The sequence below is a fragment of the Hyperolius riggenbachi genome, chromosome 9 (genome assembly GCF_040937935.1).
Source record: "Hyperolius riggenbachi isolate aHypRig1 chromosome 9, aHypRig1.pri, whole genome shotgun sequence".
Lineage (NCBI taxonomy): Eukaryota > Metazoa > Chordata > Amphibia > Anura > Hyperoliidae > Hyperolius > Hyperolius riggenbachi.
Window position 1 is genome coordinate 66,348,171 of NC_090654.1, and position 14,570 is coordinate 66,362,740.

At 45.5% G+C, this 14,570-nt stretch overlaps 1 protein-coding gene across 6 annotated transcripts in view; it reads left to right on the top strand.

Annotated features, from left to right (window-relative positions):
- Positions 1 to 3,062: 3,062 nt before the first annotated feature.
- Positions 3,063 to 14,570, top strand: part of IFRD2 (interferon related developmental regulator 2) — a 38,725-nt gene continuing 27,217 nt past the window's right edge. Inside the window, exons 1-3 of one of the 6 annotated variants that reach the window (XM_068252962.1) lie at positions 3,224 to 3,275; positions 5,453 to 5,566; positions 8,886 to 9,005. In XM_068252962.1, coding sequence (XP_068109063.1) covers positions 5,518 to 5,566; positions 8,886 to 9,005 — 169 coding nt within the window. In that variant the 5' untranslated portion in view covers positions 3,224 to 3,275; positions 5,453 to 5,517. Of the gene's footprint in view, positions 3,276 to 5,452; positions 5,567 to 8,885; positions 9,006 to 14,570 lie in introns of all 6 variants that reach the window. The other 5 variants (XM_068252964.1, XM_068252963.1, XM_068252966.1 and 2 more) reach the window with 5 other exon arrangements.

The window sequence follows — 14,570 nt, forward strand, 5'->3', positions numbered from 1 at the left end:
GGGTGCTGGGGGAAGGGTAGGCCACTGTGGGTGCTGGGAGAAGTCAGTGTGGTTACTGGAGGAGGTAGTGGATGCTGGGTGTTGGGAGAAGCCACTGTGGGTGCTGGAAATGGGAGAGGTCACTGTAGGTGCTGCTTTTGGGATGGGAGGTCCCTGTGGGTGCTGCAGGGGACAGGAGGGTAGCCACTGGGGGAGGGAAAAATCACTGTGGGTGCTGGGGGAGGAATAGGTCAGTGTGGGTGCTGGGGTAGGCAGGATCACTGCTAGAGCTGGCAGAGCCTGGACAAGGTCCTTCAGCACCCAAGGCTGAGACACCAAAGTGCGCCCCTCTATCCCTCCAGCCCAGCCGTCACACACTGATTGCTATTAGACTAAGAGGTGCCCAGGGCCCCTAACACCTTAACCTATTTTGGTTCCTGGACGTAGAAACTACGTCCAGGAACCATGCGCGTTCCCGCGGCCGATCGCGTGCATGCACGCGCGCTCCCGGCCCGCGGTTCGTTAGCCAGGTAATCAGTGAATCGGGCTATGGTGCCCGATCACTAATTCCTCTCCCCCGCTGAAAAAGCTACAGCTTCTCTCAGAAGCTGCGCCTTTTCTGGCTGTTACCTCCCCCATGCGTCACTCTAAGCGTGTGTTACGCTTAGAGTGACGTCATGTAAACAAACTCATGGCCGCCATCTTGTGGCCAAAAAGTAAAACTACAACTAAAAGTAAAAAAAAAATAAAAACCAACACACATTTACATTAAAAACCTATTGTTTCCATCCCACCTTCCCAAAAATACCCAAATAAAATGTTTAATATAAAAAAAAACATTACAATAAAAAAAAAAAAACATGTAAATAATTACCTAAGGGTCTAAACTTTTTAAATATCAATGTAAAGATGCAATATTTCTATATTTTTTTTATTTTAAACTTGTAAATAGTGATGGATGCAAAACGGAAAAAAATGCACCTTTATTTCCAAATAAAATATTGTCGCCATACATTGTGATAGGGACATAATTTTAACGGTGTAATAACCGGGACATATGGGCAAATACCATACGTGAGTTTTAATTATGGAGGCATGTATTATTTTAAAACTATAATGGCTGAGAATGAGAAATAATGAATTTTTTCAGTTTTTTTATTATTCTTCCTGTTAAAATGCATTTACAGTAAAGTGGCTCTTAGTAAAATGTACCCCCCAAAGAAAGCCTAATTGGTGGCGGAAAAAAAAGATAGATCAGTTAATTGAGATAAGTAGTGATAAAGTTATAGGCTAATGAATGGGAGGTGAACATTTCTCAAGTGAAAACGACGGAACGCGAATTAGTTAATCTCTAGTTATCTGGCTTGTAGTCACTTCCATGTATCTCCTTTTCTTATTTCTTTCTGCTTCAAACACAATTAAGAATGACAGCTGAATGAATTGTGCGTCCCCTCCTACACTGCGCCCTGAGGCTGGAGCCTCTCCAGGCTATGCCTCGGCCCGGCCCTGAGAGCTGGGGAGGGAGAGGTCACTGTGGGTACTAGGTGGAGGGAGGGGTCACTATGGGTCCTAGGTGGAGGGAGAGATCACTGTGGGTGCTAGGTGGAGGGAGAGGTCACTGTGGGTGCTGGGGGAGGGAGAGGTCACTGTGGGTGCTGGGGGAGGGAGAGGTCACTGTGGGTGCTGGGGAGGGAGAGGTCACTATGGGTCCCAGGTGGAGGGAGAGGTCACTGTGGGTGCTAGGTGGAGGGAGAGGTCACTGTGGGTGCTGGGGGAGGGAGAGGTCACTGTGGGTGCTGGGGAGGGAGAGGTAACTATGAGTCCCAGGTGGAGGGAGAGGTCACTGTGGGTGCTAGGTGGAGGGAGAGGTCACTGTGGGTGCTGAGTAAGAGAGAGGTCATTGTGGGTGCTAGGTGGAGGGAGAGGAGGACACTGTGGATGCTAGGTGAAGGGAGATATCACTGTGGGTACTGGGTAGGGAGAGGTCAGTATGGGTCCTAGGTGGAGGGAGAGGTCACTGTGAGTGCTAGGGAAGGGAGTGGTCACTAGGTACTAGGTGGAGGGAGAGGTCACTATGGGTGCTGGGGGAGGTAGAGGTCAGTATGGGTCCTAGGTGGAGGGAGAGGTCAGTATGGGTCCTAGGTGGAGGGAGAGGTCAGTATGCCACACTAGGATTCCTGTCTGGGCCTCTCTACTTGAAAATGTCCCAGGCGGGGGTGGAGCTTCCCGCGGGTGGGCGGGGCTTATCACTATCGGGGGCGGGGCTTATTTCGCGCTGCGAGAGGGGCCTTTTTTGAAGATTTTAAAAAGGGGGATGCCTGGGCACCCAGAGCACCCCCCTGTGCACGTGCCTGTAGTCCTGTAGTTGCAGCTTGTAGGTGTGTATGGGGCAGAGCCAGGGGCGTAGCAATAGGGGGTGCAGAGGTAGCGACCGCATCGGGGCCCTTGGGCCAGAGGGGCCCCGTAGGGCCCCCCCTGAACTTCAGCATTAGCTCTCTATTGGTCCTGTGCTCATAATAATCACTTCTATAGATACTTTGAACAGTAGTAATCATTAACAAACTGTTCCCCATCCCCTTATTGCACCTCTGACACTGTAGTTGCCATTGGCAGGTTTTGGCGCGCCATATCATTTGTTATGTACAGAGTGCTTGGGGGGGCCCCATGTAAAACTTGCATCGGGGCCCACAGCTCCTAAGCTACGCCACTGGGCAGAGCAGAGCAATAGCATGAGGGTTTGGAGCAGTCAGCAAAGCAGTCTGGAGTTGTCATGGAGACGGGGGCGGGGCTTTTACTCCGATTCTGAGTGGTGTCCAGTGATATTTAATGAAGAGCCGATTGAGAGCTGTAAGAGCCGGCTCTTTCATGGGAGCCGATTCAGAAGAGCCGATTCTCCGAGAAGAGCCGGAATTCCCATCACTAGTATTTCGGGCGGGAATGGAGCTCAGTCTCATCTTTGGTGTCGGGGAGAAAGTAAAGGGACAGAATCTCGTTCGGTTACTCTGCTCTGTTATAGAGACACACTAGTACTCTAAAATGTAGGCGGTGGAACACAGAGGTCTGGGCGGGGTTACATACCAAAGCTACAACCTTCGTCTTTGAGACGGGATTATCTAGTGGGTGGTTCCGTCCTGTACGAGGGGTTGTCCAGCGAAGCAGTGACATGTGACCACAGGGTGGGGCATGCCGGGAGTTGTAGTCCAGATCCCGGCTGGCAGTGCGGCACGGTGACAGCTGCTTCCAGCACAGCATGCCCCGGGCCCGGAGGAGCGCCAAGAGAGGCCCCAATACCAGGGGTGAGTGCAGAGGAGGTGGTGTGCGGGGGAAAGCGGCTGGGAAAGGCTCTGGGTTGCTGGCTGGTGACCGCTGCGGGCTCCCATATGCTGCTGTGTCCCCCATGCTGAGTGTCCTCCTATTTGCTGTATCCCCATATACTGTGTTACTGAGTATTAGTGTGTCATATACAAGGGCTATGGCTGATGCAGGGATATCATTGTGTTTGAGGGATATCTGTAATTGTTGTTTTGCATTACTATGGAACTCACATGTTTACAGATGACTCTGATCATTACTTACTGAGGGGGCTATTTGCTAATTACCCTACTTTTTTCTCCACTTAATATAGGGTTACTTAGGTCAAATTAAACTTGCCTGGGGCTTCTCGCAGCTTCCTAGAGTCATCCTGTGCCAAAGCTGGCCAGTCGGTGGCTACTGTGCATGCGCTGCCCCAAGCCATGCACACCCTGCATTGCGCTCCTGCTGATGAGGAGGTACGTGGCTAGCCTGCTTTGTGGGGATCACTGCATTTTACCGGAGGGACTCGGACGGACGTTGTGGGCACAGGGCGACTCCAGGGGGCTGCAAGAAGCCCCAGGTAAGTTAAACTTTTTTATTTTGGATTTCCTTTAAAAACGCTTAATCTGGCTGCGCTTAGGTTGTCTCCTCTGTAAGATCGCGACCCGCAGCTTGGTCGTGGTCTTCTGCTCAGGCGAACCGTGTGTCTTTCATGATCGCACTCTTGTGGTTGGGAACACTGCACTTGTGCAGTTTACAGAGCACTTATGCCCAAAGGAGCGCAATCACAAGAGGCGTACAGTCTGTCCGCCTGCACATGAGCAGAAAACTGCGACCCAGTAGTGGGTCCCAAATCCCAATCTTATGGAGGGGACAGTTGCAGCCTCAAGCATGGTGAAACTACAGTGTGGGACAGGTAGACTTTAAGAGGCTGGAGCCCCAGACGAGTAAAGCCCCCTTCTTCCTTTTTTTTTTTTTTTTTTTTTTTTTTTTTTTCTTCTAGCTCCTGTATCCTTTAGGCTAATTTCACACCAGGATGTTGCGTTAGAGGGGGCGTTAAGGTCGCATAACGTCCCCCTAACGCAACGCCTGGTGGTGCTGGATCTGGACGTCAGAGTGAGCCGCGTTGTGCAGCTCACTCTGGCGTCAGTGATGCCGTGATGCGCACTCTTGTGCGCATGCGGCATCACGTGGTCCCGCCGGCCAATCGCCGCACAGAGCGGCGGCTCCAGGAAGTAAACACTGCACGTCACAACGTTCAGTGCATATTAATTAGCCATGTGCCTGGATGCTCTCCGCTCCTCCACAACATTACTGAGCATGTGCAAGCAGTCTAACGCGGCTCAGCCGCGTCTAAAGTACTGCATGCAGTACGTTGTCTTGTGACGCAGCGTTACAATGTAACGCAACGTGGGCACTGTGAACAGCCCCATTGATTTTTCATTACTGTGCGGTGGGCTGCGTTACAGGCTGCTGTAACGTCCCACTGTGAAACCAGCCTTAAAGCAGAGGTGCCCAAACTTTTTCGGTTTGTGAGCTACTTTAAAAAGCAAGTCAAAATGATCTATCTATGTACAATTGTATGGACGTAATGGAAAATGTAGCAGGGCTGTGGAGTCGGTACAAAAATCTTCCGACTCCTCAGTTTATGAAATCACCAACTTTGACTCCGAGTACCTAAAATGACTGACTCCTTAGTCTAATACTTACCAGGGCGGTGAATTTTGTACAAAAATCTTCAGACCTCAACTCCTCAGTTTATGAAATCTCCAACTCCGATTTCAAGTACCCAAAATTACTCAGACTCCTCGACTCTGACTCCGACTCCACAGCCCTGAGATGTAGTGTGGTCAGGATCTACTGTGTAGTCCTTCGATCTACTGGTAGATCGCAATCTACCCAATGGGCACCCCTGTTTTAAAAAACCTCAACCACACAATTTATGATACAGCCTGTTGATTTCAATAGCTAGATATTCTGCATCTGGAATCACGTGTGGACCATGGCCGTGGTTTGCCGCTAGTGCGAATAGTCTCTATAATGTGTAATATCTATTTGTCATACTGTGTTTTATGCTAGGTACACACAATGACATTTTCTGGCAGATTTCTTGCCAGATCGACTATTTCCAATCTGTTTGATGTGATCTGATTTCCAATCGATTTTACGTTTGCCGCAGTTCTATTGGTCTAGTTAGACGAATAATTAGCAGGTTACCGGCAGCGGGGAAAGGCGCATCGGAGGATGATGGCTCCGGGAAATTACAGCTGCAGGGGGCTGATAGAAGCTCCAGGTAAGTGTCAGGTTTTTTTTGTTTTTTTGTTTCGCTTTTTTTTAAAAAATACCAGAGAACCCCTTTAACCCCTATAGGACCACAGGCTTACACCTACCATTGACCAGGCGATTTTATTTATTTTGTGTTTACGATTCAGCACTGTGCAGCTTTAATAGTCGATCGGCCATACAACGTAGCACCCAAATGAATCTTACCTCCTTTTCTTCTCACCATCAGAGCTTTCTGTTGGTGGTATCTGATTGCTGATGCCATTTTTTTGTTGTTGTTTTTGTTTACAGCCTGGATCCCCCCTGTGTCACTCGGCAAGGAACATGCACGCGTTCCCTGCTAATCCCCGCCTTCCAGGACCTGATGCCAATTGGCGTTAAGCGGTCACAGAGTACTTAAAGCGGAACTGTAAATACATTTTAAGCACACTGTTTCACTTACCTGGGGCTTCTGCAAGCCCCCAGCAGCCGCACTGTCCCACGCCGGTCTTGCCCGAGTCGCCGTTCTCCTGCCGCCAGCTACTTTCAGTTTCGCCACCGGGCCACTGCGCCAGCACGGCTCTGGCCACGCATATCCTTTCTACGCGCACCCTGCTATTGCAGAGGGGAACGCGATGAAAAGATACGCTTGGCAGGGCTGCGCTGCCATCGACTTAGAAGTCCACAGAACGGAGCTGGCGGCGGGAGAACGGCAGCTCGGGCAGGACCGGCGCGGGACAGGGCGGCTGCTGCGGGCTTTCAGAAGCCCCAGGTAAGTGAAACAGTGTGCATAAAATGTATTTACAGTTCCGCTTTAAAGACAAAACGTTGGTCCACAGTCATGGAGCTGTAAGGCAACTGGGTGTGGCATTTTATAGTCTGCAAATTTGTAGGGGAAAAGTTGCATTGCGTGTAATACATGCAGTGCAACACATATACAGTAACATACAATGTATTCTTTACTGCACCTGTTAACATGCCTGTTATACAGTACGGCACTGCATGCATTGTGCTATGCTGGCGGATTCCACCACACTGTTAACGTGCCGAAGAGAACATACCGTTAAAATAAAATTGCATTAACAATGCGATATTTGTCCGTGCCCCACTTTGTACATAGCCTTAGGTCCATTTCCACTAGGGCCAAATGCGGTCTGAATCTGCAGCATTTCCCTGCAGGTGAGTCGGGTGGGGAAAAGCAGGGCTGTGGAATCGGTACAGAAATCGTCCGACTCCTCAGTTTATGAAACCTCCAACTCCAGGTACCCAGAATGTCTCTGATTCCTCAACTCCTGACTCCTTAGTTTAAAGCTACGCGCACACACGACAACGATCGTTCGTTGTGAACGCCGAACGATCTTTTAATTGATGAACGACTTAAGCAAAAGTAGGTTTTAAAAGTGTGTAACAATCTGATCGTTTAACGAACAATCCGGAGCCTTGCAAATAAAATAGACGAACTAGAGTTCATTCTGAATGACAAAGGCTATGACATTGTGGGAATAACCGAGACATGGATGGATGAAAGCCGTGACTGGATAGCTAATTTAAGAGGATACAATGTGTTTAGGAGGGATAGAACAGGGAAAAAAGGTGGTGGGGTTTGTCTCTTTGTTAAGAATTCTTTTACAGCTGTCCTCAACGATGAGATGGAGGAAGATTGCGAAGATGTGGAGTCCGTTTGGGTAAATATTCATGGTGGAAATAAAAGTTGCCAATTGCTTATTGGGGTATGCTACAGACCACCTCTTATTAATGAAGCTGCAGAACTGCGATTACTACAGCAGATTGAAAAAGCTGCAAGTAAAAATGAGGTCATAATTATGGGCGACTTCAACTTTCCAGACATTGACTGGGGTATTGAGGCTACCCATTCTGGTAAAAGCAGCAGATTTCTGGCAGCACTACAGGACAATTACTTGACTCAAATGGTAACGGAACCAACTAGGGGGAATGTGTTACTGGATCTGATCATTTCTAATAGACCAGATAATGTATCAAATGTGCAGGTTCAAGAACATTTGGGAAATAGTGATCACAACATGATAACGTTTGATCTGGTGACTGATGGGCAGCGGGACCACTAAAACTATGAATTTTAGAAAAGCAAAGTTCAATCAAATTAGGCAGGCACTAAGTTTGGTGAACTGGGATAATGTACTACAAGGGAAGGACACTGAAGGGAAATGGCAAGCTTTTAAACATATTCTCAATCAATATTGTAGTATGTATATCCCATATGGAAACAAAATGTCTAGGAATAAAAAAAAAGGCCTCTATGGATGAATAGAAAGGTTAGGGATAAAATGAAGAGGAAAAAGAATGCCTATAAGGTCCTAAAAAAGGAGGCTGCACCAAGCAATTATAAGGAGTGCAATAAAAATTGTAAAAAAGAAATTAGGCTGGCAAAGATCGAAGCTGAAAATCAAATCGCTAGGGATATCAAATCTAACCCAAAAAAGTTTTACAAGTACATCAAATCTAAAAAAAGAAAGGTTGACTGTATAGGAATCCTAAAGGATGAGGGTGGGAACTCAATGGTGGATGACCAAGGTAAGGCAGAGTTATTAAATGCTTTCTTTGCTTCTGTCTTCACAAAGGAAACAGCACTGTTGCAAATTACAGAGGCAGAAGAGTCTCAATCTTCTAACTGTAATATTAAATACTTAACGCAGGAAGAAGTAAAGGCAAGACTAAATAAATTAAAAATAGACAAGGCACCTGGCCCGGATGGCATGCATCCTCGGGTCCTAAGAGAATTAAGTTCAGTTATAGCTAAGCCCCTTTATCTTATCTTTTGTGACTCTCTTGCAACTAGCAGAGTCCCAGTGGATTGGCGTACAGCCCACGTTTTCCCATTATTTAAGAAGGGCAAAAAATCTGATCCAGGAAATTATAGACCTGTAAGCTTAACATCAGTTGTATGCAAACTATTTGAGGGGTTACTAAGAGATACTATACATGACTTATTTCTCAGCATCAACATGGGTTTACTAAAGACAGGTCCTGTTTGACTAACATGCTCAGTTTTTATGAGGTAGTGAATGCTGATATGGATATTGGGAATGCTGTAGATGTGATATACTTGGACTTTGCAAAGGCCTTCGACACTGTTCCCCACAGAAGTCTGCTGCAAAAGTTGAGGATGCAAGGACTGGGGAAGAGTTTGTGTGCATGGATAGGGAACTGGCTAATGGACAGAAAACAAAGAGTTGTGGTCAATGGATTGTACTCAAAATGGGAGACTGTTAGCAGGGTTCCACAGGGGTCTGTACTGGGTCCAGTGCTCTTCAATTTATTTATTAATGACCTAGTAGATGCAGTAGTGAGCAATGTTGCTATTTTTGCAGATGATACAAAATTGTGCAGAATCATCAACTCTCGGGAAGATAGTGTCATATTGCAACAGGATCTGGACAGGATGGCTATATGGGCACATACATGGCAGATGAAATTCAATGTTGACAAAGGTAAAGTCATGCATTTTGGTCGTACCAATGGTCTAGCACCATACAAAATAAATGGGATAGAGTTGGGAACATCAAACTTGGAGAAGGACTTAGGAGTACTCATCGACAACAAGTTAAATAATCGTACTCAATGCCAAGCCGCTGCAGCTAAAGCGAACAAAATTTTGGGATGCATTAAAAGGGAAATAAAAACTCGAGATGCTAGCATAATATTGCCCCTGTTTAACTCTCTAGTAAGGCCACATCTGGAATATGGAATTCAGTTCTGGGCACCACATTAAAAAAAAGATATTGCAGTTTTAGAGCAGGTGCAGAGACTATCTACAAAATTGATACGTGGGATGGAAGGTCTCGCTTACCAAGAAAGGTTAGATAAACTGGGTTTATTTAGTCTAGAGAAAAGACGCCTTAGAGGAGATCTAATTAACATGTATAAATACATCAGAGGGCAATATAATAGCTTGGCGGATGAGCTTTTTGTCCCTAGGCCTTCTCAAAGGACTAGAGGACATGATCGGCGCATGGAGGAAAAACATTTTAGCCATTTATTTAGGAAAGGGTTCTTTACAGTAAGAGTGATTAAGATGTGGAATGCATTGCCACAGGAAGTCGTTATGGCAAACTCTATACCTGCATTTAAAGGGGAACTGAAGAGAGAGGTATATGGAGGCTGTCATGTTTATTTCCTTTTAATCAATACCAGTTGCGTGGCAGCCCTGCTGGTCTATTTCTCTGCAGTAGTATCTGATTAAAACCAGAAACAAGCATGCAGCTAGTCTTGTCAGATCAGACTTATAAGTCTGAACCACTGAAACACCTGATCTGCTGCATGCTTGTTCAGGGGCTATGGCTAATAGTATTAGAGGCAGAGGATCAGCAGGGCTGCCAGGCAACTGGTATTGTCTAAAAGGAAATAAACATGACAGCCTCCATATACCTCTCTCTTCAGTTCCCCTTTAAAGGGGGCTTAGATGCTGAAAGACATCCATGGCTACAATTACTAGGTTATGCCTAATGATGTTGATCCAGGGATTTTATCTGATTGCCATCTGGAGTCAGGAAGGAATTTTTCCCTTTTGGGGCTAATTGGACCATGCCTTGTGGGTTTTTTTTCGCCTTCCTCTGGATCAACAGGGGTATGTGGGGGGCAGGCTGGAGTTGTACTTTGTACTGGTTGAACTCGATGGACGTATGTCTTTTTTCAACCAAAATAACTATGTAACTATGTAACATCACAGTAGAATACAGGAAAATGTGTGTTTTCTGCGACGGGCTCACGTCTAGCCATTATTATATCTTCTGTACAGTGTCGAATACTGTTTCTGGAAGTGACGTCATAGGAAGTTCTGCCGCTCGTAACGAGCGGTTCAAAACGTTACACTATAAAACTAACGTTACGTATATGACATTACAGTCCAAGAACTCATACTGTATGTATGTATGTAGAGCATTTAGATAATACAGCGTTGAAAACACATTAAAAATTACAATTATGGTATAATCATGGAGCAATTAACGTGTCACAGGACACATGCATAGAACGAACGTTAAATAACGAAAACCACGTGTTGCGCTTGCGCATTAAAATGAAAAGTTCTATGGAGATATAACGAAATGCGCATGTCAAGCCTAGTATGAACGACTGTTTTCTAACGATGTACTAGTTTTGCAAACGATCGTCATTAAAAGAAAATCCGCCAAGGCAGATCTTTTGTTTTTAACGATCTAGCTCGTCCATCGTTTGACTTAATGATTGTTGGAGGTTTTTTTTTTTTTTTAAACGATCGTCGTTTGACATGATCGGGGATCATTTCAAATGACTATAGTCGCATGTGTGTACGCCCCTTAATACTTACCAGGGCTTTGGATTTGGTACAAAAATACTTAGATTCCTCAGCTTATGAAACCTCTGACTCCACTCCGACTCCAGGTACCCAAAATTGCTTAGACTCCGGCTCCTCGACTCTGGCTTCAACTCCTACTCCACAGCCTTGGGGAAAAGCTGCCTATACCTGCAACGGTTTGCCATCTGAATCTCGCTTCGGCACCCAGTGCATTGCAGGGCATGGCTAAGCGATTTGCATGTGTACTCGCAAGACGCATGCCGGCTCAGTGGAAACCGGCTCTAAATGGTCTTCTTGTGTCTGTATCTTTTTGCTTTGTAAAATATTGTAACACAGTTTCATTATATATTTATTTTTATTTATTTTTTTTATTTTTTTTTACGGTAAGTTAAGTAAGGGCTGGTTCGAATGAACGTCTGCTGAGCTTTTGCTCGGTGCTGCGCAGGGCTGTGGGGTCGGAGCAATTATGAGTACTCTGAGTTGGTACTTTCCATAAACTGAGTTGGATGATTTTTGTACCAAATCCATAGCCATAGCCTTAGTAAAAATTAGACTAAGGGCTGGTTCAGACGGGCATTTTTGTGGCGTTTAACGCAGCGTTTCAGACGCAGCGTTTTTTTGGATCTACTGCCATCCCATGCAAGTGAATAAGAGCGTTTAGAGCTGGCTTTTGCAGGCTTTCATGAAAGCCTGGCAGTAGATCCCAGCGTTGCGTCTAGTCTCAAAAGCAACATGCTGCTTTCAGAGGCGGTAAACGCCAGGAAACAATAGCAGAGACCAGAACTGCTAGCCTTGAACGCTTTTCAAAAGCCTTCAAAAGCTAGCTTTTAAACGCTGGCGTTTGAACGCAATGCCAAACAAAAGCTCAGCAGACGCCGGTGTGAACCAGCCCTAAGGAGTTGAGTCAAAGAGTTGGAGCAATTTTGTGTACCTGGAGTCAGATGATTTTTGTACTCCACAGCCCTGCCAGTGTAGACGTTTGCTTTCGAACCCTTTTGGGAAGCCTTCAAGACTAGCGGTGCAGGTCCCTACACTTTCCCAGAGTTTACATGTTGCTTTCGAGATGAGACGCGACGCCGGGATTAACCCCAGGCTTTCATGAAGGCCAGCCCTAAATGCTTCCATTGAATGGGACGGTGGTAGATCCCAAAGAAAGTCGCGTCTGAAACGCAGCATTTAACGTCACAAAAACGTCCATGTGAACCAGCCCTTAGTGTAATACATCTAGCTATATACATATGAGTGATGTTAGATCCTGTACTGATCCCACTCGGTCCCACGGCGGCGGCGATAAAGCTCCCCGAACAGCGGGGATGTAAATATTTACCTTCCCAATTCCAGCACAGGCGCAGTATCGGCTCTCCGCCTCGGAGATAAGTGGAAATAGCCGATCGCTGTCGGTCTGCTCTACTGCGCAGGCGCAAGTCGCCTGCGCAGTAGAGCGGACCCAACAGATCGGCTATTTTCACCTATCTCCGTGCGAAGAGCCGATACTGCACCTGTGCTGGAGCAAGGAAAATTAAGTAAATCAGCGCTTGTCAGGCTTGTCGAGGGAGGATTCCGGGACATTTCGGGGGAGCCAGTGCTGGACTGCCTGCAGCTACAGGGGAGGAGGAAGCCTCATTGGGACCCTGAGGCTTCCCCCTCTATAATTTTTTTATTTATTTATTTTTATGTATTTATTTTTTTTAGCTGGTCAGTTTTTATGAAAATTAAATGGTGTAGGCAGGGCTGTGGAGTCGGTCCAAAAATCCTCCGAATCTGACTCCTCAGTTTAGGATTCCTCAGACTCCTCTAATTTGCATATTACAATTTTGTTGATTAAAAGTATGTAACATGAAATTCGTCTCTTAACTGCCAACGCTTAGGAATTTTACAAGACAACTGAAGTGAGAAGGATATGTAGACTACTAGATTTATTCCCTCTAGACTAAAACTAGTCCTTGGTAAGAGTACTTGTAAAAGGTACAAACCGGAACAAAGAACATCTATCAGCTCCTAGGCAATGTAAGTGTGGGTACATGTAAGAATGATGTGCAGGTACTCTGCAGGGGAATGAGGAGATTGTAAACAGACAACACCTCTGTATTCAATGTGCACAGCATTCTCAGTGGATTCCCAGCACCTCTGTGGGGAGTGCATATGTAGAGTATAGTACTACTGTGTAACAAAGTAAACCTGAGACAGATGAAATTAAAGTTTTATACATACCTGGGGCTTCCTCCAGCCGCCTTCAGGATAAACAGTCCCTCGTTGTCCTCCTCCACCACCTGTATCTTCTGCTATGAGTCCAGGTACTTGAGCCAGTCGGGCGTAGTGCGCATGCACATACTCCGCCGCCAGGAACATACTACACCTGTGCAGCACTATTGCGCAGGTGCAGAATGTTCCTGGCTGTGGGAGCGGCATGCGGCCGGACAACGCTGACTGGCTGAATTACCAGGACTCATAGCAGAAGATTCGGGTGGTGGAGGACAGCCAGGGACTGATTAGCCTGAAGGGGGCTGGAGGAAGCCCCAGGTATGTATAAAACTTTACTTTTCATCCGTCTCAGGTACCCTTTAATTTGTAGTCACCAAACAAAATTTTAACATATCAAATTATTTGATTTCATCAGCAAAGGGAGTGCATACATTTGCATAAATCAGCATCAATGCAGAATTATTTCCATCTCGTTGACCATCTCTATTAGTGACACAGCTACACATCAGGCTTTATTCTTACAGCATAGATTCCTGTGTACACATCATATATACAGTCACAATCAGATATGTATATCTGACCTTAAAAATACGGGGACTGCTTTATTGAAGCAGCACAAGTAACTAATTTTTTTTTTGGTTTATTTCATTTTTGTGGACTAAGCACAGCTATTACTGTATATATACTGTATATATACATTATTTTTAATGACTATTATCTGAGAAATAGAACATTTTATCATATTTTCTATTTTAATTACAGTTACAAATTCATTAGGAGTCGGTGCATTTTTTTTCCGACTCCAGGCACCCAAAATTGCCCGACTCCACGACTCCGACTCCACAGCCCTGGGTGTAGGATAGATTGAAGGGAGGGAATTTAACATGTGTGATTACATTGGAAATATTTTTCAAATGTTAAGGTGGCCATACACTCATCGAAAAAAAATAAATAAATACATTTCTCCCTTCTTCTTCTCATTTGATCCCTTGCAGATTTGATTCATCAGCTGGGAATCTATTTCCCAAAATGTCAGATCGATAAAAATAAATATTGAATTGTGACGAAAAATAGATCAAAAGTATCGATTGAACAGGATGGAAAAAATGTAAAACAATTGTGGGTGGGGCAAGAGCATTGGCAAATCGATGGCCTATAGTTTTGCACTGCATCGAACAGCGCAACTCTGCAGTTGGATTGATTTTTCAACACATTTCCTGCTGGTATCTATTGGAAATTGATGTGCAGTGTATAGTAGGAAACGATTTTTGAATCAACTGATCTGAATCAATTGTTTTCAGAAAATAATCGATTTTTTTGGAACATTGGGCGGAAATCTATGTGTATGGCCAGCTTTACAATTGATCAGAAAGGTTGATTGTAATTCTTGAATTGTAAAGAAAAAATCGTATTGTGTGTGTGGCCACCATCAGGGTGCCAGAAAGTCATTTCATTGAGTGTAACAGACGGGGACCATTCACACTTAAAAGCGCAAAACTGTAGCGCTAATGGTTTGCTT